The 17,789-nt window shown below is 32.9% G+C and overlaps 1 protein-coding gene across 1 annotated transcript in view; it reads right to left on the bottom strand.

Annotated features, from left to right (window-relative positions):
* LOC145327067 (uncharacterized) overlaps window positions 1–17,789 on the bottom strand; it is a 147,289-nt gene that overhangs the window by 73,205 nt on the left and 56,295 nt on the right. Inside the window, exon 25 of the mRNA XM_080170588.1 lies at window positions 8,680–8,746. Coding sequence (XP_080026714.1) covers window positions 8,680–8,746 — 67 coding nt within the window. The remainder of the gene's footprint in view (window positions 1–8,679; window positions 8,747–17,789) is intronic.

The raw sequence follows: 17,789 nt of genomic DNA, 5'->3' as shown, positions 1-17,789 counted from the left end.
AAGCACTGCTACTACATTATTTCCAGTATGGCTTCGAAACCTATTTATATCCGCTGGATTAGAACCGGTTCTCAACCATATTGAAAAATCATGTATTATAGACAATTTTCCACGAATATTAAAATAGAAATCGTAAACACTTTTACTAGTCCTCGGGTCTAACAAAACTGGTTGTAATCTTTTGATTTTTCAATTTTAATCCGCGGAAAGCTGTCTATTATACGATGTGATATAAAACCATTTGATTTCTTGAAGAAGTTATAGTAATTATGCTGAAAGTGGATGACGATCCGCCGGACGTACAGTCAGACATTCCCAGGTTATACTGAAGTAGCTACCAGGTATCTAAAGAGATAAGACAATGGCCGATAAATTGATGTACATCCCAAATGAAGATACTCGATATTACCCCATCTGTAGATTATAATTAGTGGTTTAAACTTTGGACACTCTACTTAACGAACCAACCAACTAAAATTCAATATAAAAGTCCCCAAGATTGTTAAGCCAATAAGAAAACGTTATTATAAAACTTTGGAGACTAGTGTAATAAACAGCCAAATATCCGTTCTCTCATAGAGTAGCTACGCTGCCAAAAAGAGGGAAATATATTTACAATGTTATCATTCTATCTCCTATCTGTTGTGATTATAATATCCATGAAACTGGGTAATAATGGTGTATATACAACAGCATAGTTCTGCCATAAGCTCCAACAATAACCGATGATTTATATCCTCCCTTCCTCCTTTATGTCTCTGTGCTGGCAATGGATATAAAAATACGTGGATATTATGACAGGGGTAAAATTGTCGTCAATTTAAGTTGCTAACATGGTCATCACTTATTAGTAAATTTGTTCATCCAGTATTAGGGCGTAAAGGGAAGGATGGTGGGGATCGTTATTAAGCCAGCTACAAGTTTCATTAAGAGTACATGATAATCTGGTGTAGGATCCAAGTAATATTAAATCCATTGTGCTGTAGGTCTTTTTTCCCCGCAGAAATATCGGTATAGTCAAAGGTCCTAATTGGATAAGAAAAAGATATAATAGTTATTTTTCGCAACACGTTATTGACAGCTTTCGCTCCTCGGTGCTAACAAGACTTCATTTATTGGTCAGTTCGTCCATCAAGTATGAGGAGAGGGGTGGGGTAAAGGGGTTGGATAAGGGATATCGTTATTTTAGCCAGCTACGAGCATTGCTATATCAGAGTACATTAAAATCTGTTGCAACATCTAAATAATAATATTTCGATTCTATAGACCAATTTACTTATTACTATATTCATGGTTTTATAGGTAAATAGTTTGTATTTTTATAGGTGTATCAACAGAATAAGTGCTATTAGACAGAATTATGAGAAAATATTAAAGTTTATCGATAACCTTATGTAGCCTATAAATTTTATGTTTTTGTGTTTTTTTTTAAATTTAGCTCTATTGACCTTTCCTGTACTGCAAAATATTTAGGGATCTTAAGGGATAAGACAATGGCCGATAAATTTATGTACATCCCCAATGATGATACACAAAATTAGCCTTCTGTATATTACAATAGTGGTTATATCGTTTGTATATTCAACTTAATGAACCAACAAATTAAAATTCAATAACAGTTTCCAAAGTTGTTAAGCCAACGAAAAAGAAAATGCTATAAAACTTAAAACTTTGGGGACTAGTGTAGTAAGCAGCCCAATGTCCCCAAACTCTCTGCAAACATTTTACAGGTTAGTTAGTTTTTCTTTCAAGATATCATTCTCTTTCCTTTATCTAATAAATGAGTCTTTATTATCTTTATGCTTTCCTACCTTGCCAATTTATATAGCCTCACTCAGGGACAAGGGAGTATCTTTATACTTCCCTGCCTTGCCAATTTATATAGGCTCACTCAGGGACAAGGGAGTATCTTTATGCTTTCCTACCTTGCCAATTTATATAGGCTCACTCAGGGACAAGGGAGTATCTTTATACTTCCCTGCCTTGCCAATTTATATAGGCTCACTCAGGGACAAGGGAGTATCTTTATGCTTTCCTACCTTGCCAATTTATATAGGCTCACTCAGGGACAAGGGAGTATCTTTATACTTCCCTGCCTTGCCAATTTATATAGGCTCACTCAGGGACAAGGGAGTATCTTTATGCTTCCCTACCATGCCAATTTATATAGGCTCACTCAGGGACAAGGGAGTATCTTTATGCTTCCCTACCATGCCAATTTATATAGGCTCACTCAGGGACAAGGGAGTATCTTTATGCTTCCCTGCCTTGCCAATTTAATTAGGCTCACTCAGGGACAAGGGAGTATCTTTATGCTTCCCTATCTTGCCAATTTATATAGGCTCACTCAGGGACAAGTAAGTATCTTTATGCTTCCCTACCTTGCTAATTCATATAGGCTCACTCAGGGACAAGGGGGTATCTTTATGCTTCTCTTCCTTGTTAATTTATATAGGCTCACTCAGGGACAAGGAAGTATCTTTATGCTTTCCTACCTTGCCAATTTATATAGGCTCACTCAGGGACAAGGGAGTATCTTTATGCTTCCCTACCTTGCTAATTCATATAGGCTCACTCAGGGACAAGGGAGTATCTTTATGCTTCTCTGCCTTGCCAATTTATATAGGCTCACTCAGGGACAAGGGAGTATCTTTATGCTTCCCTACCTTGCTAATTCATATAGGCTCACTCAGGGACAAGGGAGTATCTTTATGCTTCCCTGTTTGCCAATTTTTATATGCTCTCTCAGGGACAAGGGAGTATCTTAATGCTTCTCTACCTTTCCAAATCATATAGGCTCATTCAAGGATAAGGGGCGAAAACTCTGATAAACAATACTTTTGGTTCTTTTCAATCAATCAATCAAATCAATTATTTTCTACCTAATCCAATCTTAAAACTAAGGTTACCCTTAGTTACCTAGCTCAATAAACATAATCAATTTTCTAAAAATGAAGTTGGTTTGAATTAATTAAAAATAGTCCCTAGTTGTTATAGGACACATAACCACCACTCCAATAGGAAATTCGTGAATATATTGACACAGGATAGTTTGTCGTCAATTTAGCTTGCTAATTTAGACCTTATTTATTGGTTGGTTTGTTCATCCAGTAGGACTGGAGGGGATGGGGTAAAGGGGCTGACATCTTAGCCGACTACGACCATACATTTATCAGATTACATTAAAATCTGATGCAAAACCCAAGAAATAATATATTAATTATCACTTCATTACCATTTTTCCATCCATCCACTTTTCTATTCAGGAATTTTTACTAAAGAAATTGGGGGTAAATTATTTATTTCCCTGAGTTATTACCAACAATGCTATGGCAGGGAGGGAGAGGACATTGGACTGTAAATTATACTCAAAGTTTTATGAACACGTTAACTCAATCGTTGGCTTTAAAAACTTTAGGTACTTTTATCAAAACATAATTAGTTGGTTCAAATTAGCAGTGTCTGAAACTTTCCACCAATAATTTCAATCTTGCAGAAGGTGTTATTTTGTTTGTCATCATTAGGGTGTACAAAAATTTATGACCCACTATCTTATCTCCCTGGTCATTGAGGTTTTTAATTTTCTTATTTTATATTAATTAGAAATTTAAAAAGAATTTATATTAACACTAATCTTCATGCAATGTTTAAAGTCGATGGGACAATTTTGACACTCATTAATCTTTAAAAAAAAACATATATAATTATGAAACTTCCTCTAGCCTACTGACGTACAGGTTAATGAATTCATACAAAGTAGCTGCGCTACTTAAAATGTTGATGTCTATAATCCTAAATCAAAAAGAATACTTTCTTCCAATTGTTTCTTTTCAGTAAATAAAAATAAAAGTAAAAAGAAAACTATCAAGGAGAAAACCAATAGATATTTTCATTATAAAATAATTGCCATCATACAAACTTTTTAATCATTTCCGTTTAAAAAGTTTTAACATTGTATTATAATAGTTACTAGCGGCTACGCCCCTAAAGGCCTCTAGGGGCACTTGAGGAGGAGAGTCGAATTTAATAATTCAATTTCTTATTTAGATTTTAAAAGAAAAAGTAAAAAAAAATTACGTTTGACGTTTATTTTTCGTTAAACTCTCTTTCTAAAATTGAGAAATTAAAAAAAAAAATTTTCTCTTGGGAGGGTGGTGGTACCCTCCCCCAAACTAGTTATAAACCTTCCCGGGACATATGAGAATCTACCCTGTTAAGGAGAACCCGATCGGTTCAGCGGTTAGCGAGATCCTTCGGTACAAACATACAAACACACAAACACACAGACACACAAACATCCTGTTACTTTATTATAAGGATTGTATGCCGTAGAAAAATGAATAAAAATTTTGTACAATATTGCCTGTAACATTTAGGTACAACTTGGAAAGCCCAAGAACTGTAAGATTCTTATCATTATTTGCATGATAATTATCGTATTAACTCGATTTTATAGTGTTGATTCTTGGGCACAGCATTATAAGCTAAGTAGCTTTATAGTTAAGGCTTCATAAATAGGTAAGTATATTAATTAAGTAATTCAGGATCTGATATGCTTCTGAAAATTCTTAGAACATTTCACCTAATAGATATTCCGCTAGAGGGTTTATCCATAATACGCTTGTCCCCTAGAGGGTTTATTTTTTTGTACGTTTCTTCTAGAGGGCCTGTCTCCTAGAACGTTTGTCCCACTAGTACGTTTTTACCCTAGAGTGTTTGTCTTCTAGTGCGTTCATTGCATTAGTACATTTGTCGGTGTATCGGAATAATTCTTCTTTATTATCAGAAGGGGTATAATTCTTTTTTTTGCCAAATGCCGGATTTATTTTATTCCTTATTATCAGAGGGGTCTAATTCTTTTTTTGTCTAATGTCTTATTTATTTTATTTTCACAGTCTGCAAATAAGGAAAAAGTATTAATTTCATCTACTTGTTTATATCTTTCAATTACAGCATCAAACTATTTATTGTCTAAATGTCTGTCTGGCTTTCTGTATACCTGTCTGTCTCGTTGTCTATCGATCTAACTTTCTATATGTGTAAATGTCTATCTGTATGTCTGCCTTGTCTATCTTTAATCTTTATATTCACTATCTTTTTACATGCTTGTCTATCTGTATGTTTCATTGGCTATCTTTTTATATGTCTATCTGTCTGTCTATCTTTCTTTATACTTGTCTATTTGTCTGTCTCATTGTCTACCTGTCTACTTGTCTTAGACAATGAAGAAAATAAGATATTAATCATTGATTTCTTTTATAAGCAAGTGGGTTGAATAAAGCATTTTTTATTATATAAACATAGAAAAGCTTCGCTTTTAAAAATACCCTGTAAAAACTTTTTGGCTTACCCTATAAGTACAGGGTGTCCCTCGTAAACTGTTTTTTTTTTAAAACGCTTATTACTCCCTTAATATTTGAGCTATCTTCGTAAAATAAAAAGTATTTGACAGCCTGCTACTGACCATTTTATGGGGTAATGATGAAAAATCCACAAAATAAACAGGAAAAAATATACGAGGTATTACATAAGAGGCTAATTTTATTGAATTCAGACTAACCCACAAGAAAATATTTGCTTTGTGAACTTTAAGATTAGCTAGGGTTCAAACGGCTGGTCGCTCAGACTTTCTAAGCACAAAAATGGAATAGGCTTGACATGGCATACCAGAAATTCTCAATATTCAAGAATCTGAAGTGTAATATAAGTGAACAATACGTAAAAATAGGCTCGCTTCAAATGCACACAAGAACCTGAAATATACCAGACTTTTTAATTATACTACAATGCCAGTTCTTAAAATGTCAGGAGTAAGTCTTTGTGATCCACCGTTTGACCACCAGCTGCTTTAAAAGTTAACTAAGGCATATTTTTCTTGTGGATTAGTCTTATATTCACTAAAATCAGCCTGTTATTTATTACCTTGTAGATTTTTTTCTGTTAACTTTGCGGATTTTTCATCACTATATCATTAAATGGTCAGTAGTAGGCTGTCAAATACTTTTTATTTCAATAAGATAGCTCAAATAGTAAGGGAATAATAAGCGTTTTAAAAAAAACCAGTTTACGAGGGACACCCTGTACATACATGTACCAGCAAGATCCATTAATATTTCTTTTATCTACTTTGTTTTTGTTGTTGTTATATTTTAATAAAGAATAAAGTAAAGTGTTTGGCTTGAATGTGGTGTACAGGAATAAGGAAATTTATATAAAAACTAAATCTTGTATAATTTTCTTCCATTAAAAGAATTTATAGGATTCCTCTGATCAAAATGATGGCCAACGACTATAGCATATCATTTAGCGCACATCCGCTCGCCGTCGTGGAGGTTACGGGTTCGAAACTCATTAAAAAAACATTAAAAATTGTATTTTCTGCTGCTATATCAAATGCACGACATTAATGGTAAACGTAAGGGGAAATACTTAACAAAAAAAAGGCGCCACACATTACCATGCACAGTTAGGACTTCTTAGACAAAGTATAATATATTTTATTTAAGCCTTTAACAATGTTTTATTGTCAATTTTCCAAACCTTTCATCCCTTTTTTTCGACTTAAAGGGGAAAATCCTCTAGATTTTGGGAAAGGGGAGAAAGAATAAATTATATGTGGATGTGTTTTATGAAAGGTTTTTCTTTCTTCAGGAAATGAACATGTATTAATCTTTTATATCATAACAAAACTTTAATATTTTGTACAATTTGTTTATTAATAGAAGATATAGTACATTTGGGCTTAAAATAATCTGGACCCCTCTCTCCTAAAAGGTATAAGCTATCAAGTGCAGAAATTCATTACAAAGGAGGTGCAATCAATCAGTCGTTTGTGTGAAGACTGCATTGGTGTGTTATAAGCGAGGTGTTTATTACACTTGTTTCCAAAGTTTTATAATACCGTTTACTTATTCGTTGGCTTAACTGAATTTTAATTTAATAAAGTTAAGTTTTCAAACATTTCAACAACTAATTGTAATCTACAAAACGGGTAATTTTGTGTATTATCAGTGGGAATACATGTCAATTTATCTGCCATTGTTTTATCCTTTTAGATCCCTGTGTGTTTTAGATACAAAGTTTGAATAAAGACGAAAAAAATAGTCTACCTTAAATTCTTATGTGATAATATATTCGGTAGAATAGGTTGAAAAAAAGGAGTGCATATTTGAAAAAAATCAATTGTTCTCTCCCTCCCAGGGTAAAGTACATTTTGGTAATGTAATCTTTTAATTACTATAATCTTTCAGATTTCTTTACAGATTTTCCTAGAGAAACAAAAAATTGTTTTTATACATGTTGAGATAAATAAAAATTATAAGTAAGTATCAAGGACGCCCAAGCTTTTTTTTTTGGGGGGGGGGATTGAAGGTATAATGGTAAACAATTAAATTTTGTTGTAGCGGCGCTAATTACGGATATAATCATCTTGTTGGCTGATAACTCTTAAGCCACACTGGATATGAAAATTAGGTGGGTTAAAATACAATCAGGCTCAATGGATTAATGCTCCATATTTTTTTGCACTTTACTCAGGGATAAAAGAATTGTGTTGTTCTACTTTTTTTGAAAGGCAGTTGCACTGTAAGGTCTTTTTGTCACATTGTACATTTATTTAATTAGGACATTTAGTTATAAAAAAATATGTAGTTTTTTTTCAATGTTGATTTAGAGTATCCATCTCAGTGCATTGTGGATTAAGTATGGGTGTCTTAGATGAAGCCCATTTAACTAGGACCGAAGGCACAAGTTCACTAGTTAGCCAAATTATGTTGTGAGGCTGTGCAAATATGTTTTCTCGTTTAAATCGCATGCAAATTTGTTTATGTTTCATTTCATTTTAACTTTCAAAAAGCATTCTTTGGTTGTTTATTTAAAACATTAAACAAAATTTTCTTGGCCAATGTTGATCTATGTTTGTGTTTGTACTGGCCTCTACAGTTGTGTGTGTGTGTGTGTGTACGTGCGTGGAACTGGAATGCTGTGGGTTCTATATAGTTATTAATAAGTCATTTTTCGAGAATTATCTAAGATCACGACTGATATACAAATTGATTATAGAGTGTCTGCGCTATTAAAACAATAAATTTTCATCCCGATAATGAATGAACATTCTATCCTTGGGCTCTAGGAACTGTCCAATAAATAAAATCTATCTTAAAACTAAATCAAATGAACTGCCAAGAATATTTTAAATGTTCTGGCCGAGATAAGAAAAAAGAAATATGGTCTTGTTAGATTTTATAGTATGCAATTTTTAACAGATTTGTAAAATTTATATGTACGTTTATAAAATTTATTTAAACAATTAATGTAAATGTTAAAGTGGTATAACAACTAAAAGAATTAAAAACAATACAAAATCGTCAAAGCTAAACAACCTTTACGTTGTGAAATGGATGTAGAATATACGTGGATATTATGACAGGGGAAAATATGTCGTTAATTTAGCTTGCTATGTACCCTTTCATTTATTGGTCAGTTCGTATTTTTAGTAGTAATGAAGGGGATTTGGTAAAAAGGGGGGGGGGGGAGTTTTACTTTGTTAGAGTACATGAAAATCTGATGTAAGATCCGAGATATAATAAATCTAAAGGTTGTGAAGTAGCGACATACTAACGGACGTACCGACATGCCCTAGCTATAGAGTTGCTGCGCTACTAAATATAAAATTCCTACCTTAGATTACAAGCTCCACAAGACTTCTTACCACTGAAGGCCACAACAAAAGCTTGTTCATTGAAATCTAAAATTATATAAATCAGATTAATTTTTCAGTATGGCCTCGAAAGCCATTAATATCCATTGGATTAGAGCCGGTTCTCAGCCATGATATAAAATCATGTATAGCATCATATTTTAGCAATTTTCCACGAATATTAAAAAAAAAACCATAAAGCAATACCAGTTTCATAGCCTGTGTCATCAGCCAATCTGGGCTAACAAAACTGTTTTTAATCATATAGTAATTGTGTTAATATCTGCAGTAAGCTGTCTATAATACGATGTGATAAATGCCTATATATTTTTGTTGAGAGTTTGGAGTTACACGCCCACAAAATAGTTAAAAACCTTCACTGGACTTGAAGTTTTACAGTAACATAGAAAAATATCAGTTTGCTGGACTTCCCATGAAGTATGGATAATACTGTCCTTGCTTTTATACATCACAGACCTCTTTTTACATTTTACATACTTCTTTTTTTATACAATAGATCATTTAAAGAGAAACTCCTTTTTGTCAATTTTAAAACAAAGAACCTAATTTCAGCAGCTACCTGTCCCCCCACCCCCTTTATTTTAAATTTTATTTAGTTAGTATAGGTTATATTGGGTACTGCAAGGTTACAATACGACAGGTATAGTACCTAAAGCTGAACAAGCACTTTGTGTAATAGAAAAAAGTAATAACAGAAAGTCTTTAAGTCTTTAAAACATCTTAGGAACTTATTGTCAATAATATTTATTTATCCATAAGTCTCAAAAATTGACCAATCCATTCTGGAGATCTTATCACACATTGAAAAATTAAAAGTATGTGATGTCCCCTTAATGTTTGGGGCCTAGGCCATATCCTTTGCTCATTTTCTTAACATCCTTTACTCAGCCCAGTGTGTAGACAATACTACAAAAATATATTTGTATTTTCATAATTTACATGATTTTTTCTTCAAATATTGTGAGTATACACAATCTGATGGTGATATATACCAACAACAAAAAGACAGGGATCTAAAGGGATACGACAATGACCGATCACTTGATTACATCCCCAATGATGATACACAAAATTACGCCTTTTGTAGATTACAATCAGTAGTTGAAACGTTTTAAAACTCGACTTAATGAACCAACCAAACAAAATTGAAGTCCCCCCCCCCTTTTATAGATTACAATCAGTAGTTGAAACGTTTTAAAACTCGACTTAATGAACCTACCAAACAAAATTCAAAATTTAAGTGCCCATAGTTTTTATGCCAACGAATAAAAAAAAGTTATTTTAAAACTTTGGGGTCTAGTGTATTAAACAGCTCAGTGTTATGAGTGTTAATGATACAACAAATACACCCACTAAATTTTATGTATTTGTAATACAAGAAAACACGTAATTTTTTAATAACGGCACTTACAATATTGTTATTTACATCATTTTATTTATTTGTTTTTGTAATGACACCTAATAGTGAGGTATATGCTTTGATTTACTTTGTATAAGAGTGATGATAGACGTTCTACATAAAATTGATTATCCCATTACCTGGACAGTTTTGCATGTATATCCATATACACCACATTGGCGTACACATTGGGTGGTTCATATGGACAGTTTTGCATGTATATCCATATACACCACATTGACGTACACATGGGTTGGTTCATATGGATAGTTTTGAATGTATATCCATATACACCACATTGGCGTACACATGGGGTGGTTCATATGGACAGTTTTGCATGTATATCCATATAAACCACATTGGCGTACACATGGGGTGGTTCATATGGACAGTTTTGCATGTATATCCATATACACCACATTGGCGTACACATGGGTTGGTTCATATGGACAGTTTTGCATGTATATCCATATACACCACATTGGCGTACACATGGGGTGGTTCATATGGACAGTTTTGCATGTATATCCATATACACCACATTGGCGTACACATGGGGTGGTTCATATGGACAGTTTTGCATGTATATCCATATACACCACATTGACGTACACATGGGTTGGTTCATATGGATAGTTTTGAATGTATATCCATATACACCACATTGGCGTACACATGGGGTGGTTCATATGGACAATTTTGCATGTATATCCATATACACCATATAGGGATAAATTGATGAATATCGCCAATGATGGTACACAAAATTACCCTTTGTAGATTACAATTAGTAGTTGAAACGTTTGGCACCCACTTAATGAACCAATCAATCAATATTCATTAAAGTCCCCAAAAGTTGTTGATCCAACGAATAAAAAACTTTATTACAAAACTTTTGTGACTATTAAAATAAACAGCCCAATGTCCCCCCCCCCCTTCCTGATCTAAATATGTTTGATAATATTTCTTTGAGTAAAGAGTAAATACCAAACATTTAGAAAAATATTTGTGATAAAAGGACCATAAAGATTGATAAGTGTTATGTACCAAATGAAATGAAAAAGCAAAAGAATCTTTTTGGTCTACAATTAACCATTTTTAGAGTTGATACATTTTCTCCGTATACAATTAAATATTATTTGAAGCACATTTATTTTCTTAAGTGTTAGAAAAATCATATTTATATCTATGATTTTAAAAGAAAATTTTAGATTCTAAAGTTGTTTAATGCCAGGGGGGAAGAGAAATTAGAGTTTATTACACTAATCTCCAAAGTTTTTTGGGACTTTTATTGCCACAACGTTTCAACTAATAATTGTAATCTACAGAAGGTATAATTCAGGGATCGGAAGCCTCGCATAAGCCTCAGTTTAAAACCAGCTTGTGAGCAGAAAAAAAAATTTAAGAAAGAAGGACTGTCTGCTAAAGAGCCGTTTTATACATCCAGCTGAATTTTATATTATTGGGGATGTACATCAATATATTTTCTTATCCCTTTAGATAACTTGGTTAGTGCTACGTTTGGTCAAGCTATTTTTCTCTTAATTAGGTAAACCTTATTTAAAAGTTGTAGCTAGTGCAAATTTCTCCTATCTTCCTAATTACTTTTCCAATCCTAGAAACCAGGATTACTTTTTAGAAACATTCATCAAAACAAGGATGGGTACTTTCATTCTTAGGATTTATTTATAGAGATGCCTTGCTTACAATATTGTACCCTGATGTCTTAGGAATCCTTGTACCAAAACTTAAATAAATAGAATATTTATAATATGAAAATATGTAGCTGTTATTAATTCAGTTAAAAAATCAGGATGTTTCTGTTACGATGACAGAGTTTACTACACTTCCTAAATTGTACCGAACAGTTATAGGAATCATTATGCAAAGTTTGAACTGGAATTAATCTCATAATTCTTCATTTTACTATCTGCGGATAATGCGCTGCAATAAATAACTATTAGATTGTTTTATCACTTACAAACGTTTTACTAAAGTCAAACGAACATAAATTATTTACTAAGTATATTTGCGATTACTTTTATTTAATGAAATCTTCCAATTTTTAACATGTACAAAACGGCCTGCTTAATTGCTTCAAGATCCATGTCAGATCTATATAGGAAATAAATGTCTATAAACGAGCTCAAGTTTTCCAAGGAATATATGATTAAAACTCATAGTGCTCCATTAATCCATAATAAACTCTCATTGCCCAGAACGATAAGACCCATTATTTTACTTCATTAAAAATAAATTCAATTTTTTCATTTCATGTTGCTATTTACCTTATATTAATGTATTTAATTTCTAATCATAAAAAAGAAAATTTAAATTTATAATATGATAAATTTAAGAAAACTATGTTTTAAAAGAATTCGATTGTGGCGACATTTTGTGTGTTCAAATATTAAACTAAAATTGTAATCATCATCATTAACCCTTTGGTGATGGTAATGTAAAGAAAAAAATATAATTTAAAAAAATCTTTTAAAAATCATTTAAATTATTAAATATTTACTTTCTTTTAGATAGTAATGCCGGGTGAGGAAAATAGATTTATTGAGAAATAGATATGCATATAGAAAACTAGCCAATAGGGAGATAATTTTATCGAGCCAACTCTAGTATTATAAATCTACAACTTGTTTTGAAGGAGCCAATAACTCAACACGTAATTTGTTATAAAAAATTTACATTATGTGAAGTAAATGAAAAGGTTTAGTTTAAATAATAAATTGTCTACATATACAAAATCTTAAATAGCTCTATGATCATTATTTTATTCTATCAATGAATTCTAGTTATTTTGAATCAGCAATTTATATTGCTAACACTATTGATTTTTTTCTCTCTAAGAATATCTCTCTCAAACTTTATTTGTGTTTCGAAAAGCAAAGCTTTTCTATAATTAGGGTCCGTCCGTCCATAACGGTCTTTTAGTTAATTTAAACAGGTTAGAATTGTCCTATTGATTTCAAACTTTGCCAATGATTCCTATAACAGTTAGGTACGACTTAGAAAGCGCAGCAACTCTTTAATCGTTTCCAGAAAGACCTTAGGTTAATTATACTTTTTTAACAACAAATTTTTGTATTTTAACATTATCCGATTGATCTAATTTTTGTTATGCTGATTCCTATTACAAGAAGGTACAATGTTACAAACAATGCATCTCTATAATCACGTTCTAAAAATGTTTTCAACATCAAATATCTATTTCAGTCAACATATCAAAATACAGTAATAATGACAGATTAAAAATATTTACATATAGCATAAGTTTATATAAATCATTGATACTAAATAATAAACACAAGAATATGTTGCTAGAGGCAGGATCTAACGCAAACATAGAGTGCAAGCTAAAATCATATAGTCAACAATTTTTAATTAGTAACCCTAGGTACATGCGGTGAAGTATGTCCTTGAACAGTTTTGCAACAAATTTAATTACAATTTGTATAGACTTTTGCATTAATATTCTGTTTTTTTTTTAGTTTTGAGACGCTACAAGTGTTAATGTTCGTTTGTCCATCCATTTGATAGTTCTTCTATGGATGTTGTCATCCTCGTTTTTATATAAACAAAACGTTTATTTGTATACTTTTTATTACTCGAAGGGAAAAGGGGGTTATGAATTTTACAAAGAATAGCACCTTACCTTAAAATACTTATAAAATTTACAGTTTGATCATTATTGAACGTATAACGTCATTTAATACCCTAATAAGGAAAAATAAATAGGTACTTTTTTTAATGACAAAATAAAAGTATTTTTTTCTGTATAAAAGTGCTCTATTGCACATATACCAAGAAATATTCTGCTTGTTATCCACAGCAAGTTGGAGAAATATTCTAAATAAACATCCCAGGGGCGTGCATGCCATTTCTGCTGAAAGGTTGGAGGGGATTGCTAACTCGGAGATTTTTAAAAATGTAAAAAATGCTAATTTTTTTTATGAGGGCTCTGAGGTCTAAATGGTCAAAAAGATCTTTTTGGGGTAATAAAGTTTGAGAAAGCCCAATCTGTCCCGATTTTGTATCACTTTTGAAAAGTGCGATTCCTGTGACGTCATATAAAAAGGGAAGGGAAAATCTCTTCCCTTTTCTCCCATCTCTTTTGAAGAGATTTTCTTCCCCCCTTCCCTTTTTCGTTCCCGAAACGTATATGACGTAACTGGAATCGCACTTTTAAAAGTGATACAAAATCGGGACAGATTGGGCTTTCTCATAAAGTTTTTTTTTTTTTTTTGGGTGGGGGGGGGGGGGTGAGCATAACACAAAAAAGATGGGTTTAAAAAGAGGGCGTTATATCTAATATATTTTCAAAAACATTTGCCTAAGACACTCCCAATATCTCCTCTTTTTGGGGTGAGTGGCGTGGAGTAAACAACCCTTCACCTCAAGCCCCTTGTACAATTACATCCTTGCTCTTTGTTACCCTTTTTCATCTTAATATGTCCTGTTCCATTATTTGTTCTGAAAATTTTGGTTAAACAATAAAGTAGAAGGGGTTAAATAACTGTATTTGGACTCTTTGCCGACTTTCAATTGGGTCTTTGAAAATCAACCAATAGTATCGGGAATATTAACACAGCCAGCTTGCTACAAATGAGCAGAGATTATTTTGCTATCAGACAAGTAGTTGTCTAGTTATACATCTATATTTATAGATTTATGTTGTGAATATTTATTCCAGCATTGTTATGAAGTAGATTTACCACAACACAGAAAATATTTGCAATTAAATGCCTCAAAGAACACTCTTTTCCTTAATCTTTTTAAAAAAGCAAATGAACAATAAGATACATATATACGAATGGCGTCTAAGCTTTTTAATTTGAGTGGGGTGTATTTGGGGTAAAATTTACGTTGGATGTATATTTACCTCCCCTTTTATAACATTTCTTTTTGTGGTTGAGGGGGGAGTGGTAGTAAATACCAACATTCTTGGTATAAAATGTAAAAAAATTACATTCAAAAAGGTTGTAAGAAGTAAGGGCGTTAAACCAAGGAGGAGAAAGACTAAACTACATTGCTTTTGTGCCTCTTTTGAGGAAGACGATTCTCTTTTCTCCCATCTCTTTTGAAGAGATTTTCTTCCCCCCTTCCCTTTTTCTTTTCCGAAATGTATATGACGTCACAGGAAGTGACACAAAAATTATGTAGTTTAGTCTTTCTTCCAAGGAGCAAAGCGCCATACAAAATTTAGAGCGACGTTATAGATATTCTGTGAGTGCCTATAAACTGTTTGGTGGGGGGGGGGGGGGGAAGGTGTAAAATATAAAAAATATAAAATATTGCCCAGATCTTATGAAAGCACCTGTTGTTGGGAGGTAGGGGGGGGGGGGCGGGGGGGGGGGGTTGTAGAGTTAAACACTATATTGATTTATGCTCAAGCTGTAAAGTGTCTGCGCTATTTTTCAGACCAGGAAAGCCCAAAGCTAAAATATCTACTTGAATTCCTTTAAATTGCGTTCTATTTACATCTAATTCATCATTGTTTCAAAATCAAATATTCAAACAAGAAGATAAATGTTATGAATATCCTTTTTTCAACAATTTCCCCCAGTATAGCAAATTTATTCCAAAATCTTTTACCAAATTTTGCAAATTTTCCGCGTGACAGAAACTTTGCTTAAATTTGCGACTAATTTCTAGAATCAATGCAATGTGCCTGTAGTCATCATAGACACGGAACAACCTTTATAAAGTCAATCCTTTATAACCTTAACATAATGTCTGTCTGAAGCCTGGCTATGATCTCGTAAACGGCCGAACCAATCCAGAGAGGGAGGGAACATTGGGCGGTCAATTACACTGGTCCCCAAATTTTTAAAATAACGTTTTCTATCTGACGATTTATTTTGGATTGGTTGGTTCATTAAGATAAGTGCAAATGTTTAAACCACTAATTTCAATCTACGGATGTAAATCAATTTATCTTTAGATCTCTGAGACCAATAGTCCAAATTATCAAGGAAGTTTCAAATTAGTCCTGGGAAGGTTTTCAGCTTTTTTAATTGAGTATAGGACACTCCCTCAAGGAGATATGAACCCCCTAAATAAAATAAAAAATAATTTTTCATAGCATTTTTCCAACAATCAAATCTTCTAAAGGCGAGGGCGCATTTATTAAGAACCAAAATTTACACTGTACTTATACTCGAACAAGGATGACAACATCCATAAAAGCGAAGCTCTGAAACGGTAGGACAAACGGACATTAACACTTGTATAGTGTCTAAAATGAATTATCAGAATATAAAAGGGTGCTTGCTTACATGTGAAGACCAGAGCACCGAAACCCCCCCCCCCCGCTTAGTTTTGACAAAAATCAAAAATAAGGGGGGGTAGTTTTTTTTGTGCGCACAAAATTAAAACCTTTTACTGGCCCCCCTCCTCCTTATTTTCTGTTCAGGGATACATCAATTACTAAAATAAATAAATAAATAAGGAAATTATGCCCCAAAACATGAATATCCCTGTAATAAGGTTTCCCCTCTGGTATACCAGATTTACTTGATTTACCTCACTCAACTTTCTGGCGTAATGTACAGTGAAAAAACTACCCCCCCCCCCTTATTTTTGATTTTCTTCAAAATTAAGGGGGGGGGGGGGGTTTGAACAAAAAGTCTTTGCCTTTCCCTGCACTTTTCCTCCTTGCCATTTTCCAGACATTAAAAAACTACCCCCCCCTTATTTTTGATTTTTGTCAAAACTAAGCGGGGGGGGGGGGGGGGGGTTTCGGTGCTCCAGTCTACCACATGTAAGCAAGTACCTATAAAAGTATAAGAATCGAAGCAAAATTGTAAGTAAATTTGTTGAAAAACTTCTTGATACAGGATAATGTTTATTGAGTTTATGGACATACTTACATTTTTAGGATTTGATTATAGAGTTGCTTCGCTTAAAATATTGTTCTTTGTTGTCCCAGGAATCAATATACCAAAAGTCAGATCAAACGGATAATTAGATCACATAAAAATTTGCTGTTAAAAAATTAGAAAAATCAACATGTTTAAAATGGACGTACTGGCATTCTGGTAATGATTATAGAGTTGCTACGCTTTCTAAATCGTACCCAACTACTACAGGAATCATCATGCAAAGTTTGAAATCGATAGGACAATTCTAACATGCCTAAATTAACGAATAAAAGCTATCTATCTCGGACGGACGAACGGACGGACCGACCCTAATTATAGAAAAGCTTCGCTTTTAAAAAGCACCTAAAATTGAGAAATTGGTCCGGTTTTTATAGCTTATTGTCTTTTTTTCATTATCCTTATACATTTGCAAGCTGTGTGCAAATATAAAATGTAAAGTTTTGTCTTGTTTGTCTTCAAATTTGATCATCATTATTTAAATACTTCCAACAGTAGATTAAAACTTTTGGATCTTGTGCAGTTCACGGTAAAACGCTCATGGTTTAACGATTATCTCTAAAAATCTATAAACTTTAAAGGCTGCTGGATGTTAAACGGCTGAAAGTACATTTCATGCCCGCACACTGTGTTAAGCGGCACAAGTAGGCCTATACATAATCTGGAATAGCCAAAGTGCTGGGAAAGCTTCACTGAAGAAAAATATCGTAAAATAAAATTAATATTTTTTATGTAGACTGTGAGATAAAACAGTCTTTGAGGTTCACGAATTCGTGGAGAT

Source organism: Acartia tonsa, chromosome 8 (assembly GCF_053477335.1).
Source record: "Acartia tonsa isolate MP-2025a chromosome 8, ASM5347733v1, whole genome shotgun sequence".
Classification (NCBI taxonomy): Eukaryota; Metazoa; Arthropoda; class Copepoda; order Calanoida; family Acartiidae; genus Acartia; species Acartia tonsa.
This window is presented reverse-complemented; position numbering and strand designations above follow the sequence as displayed.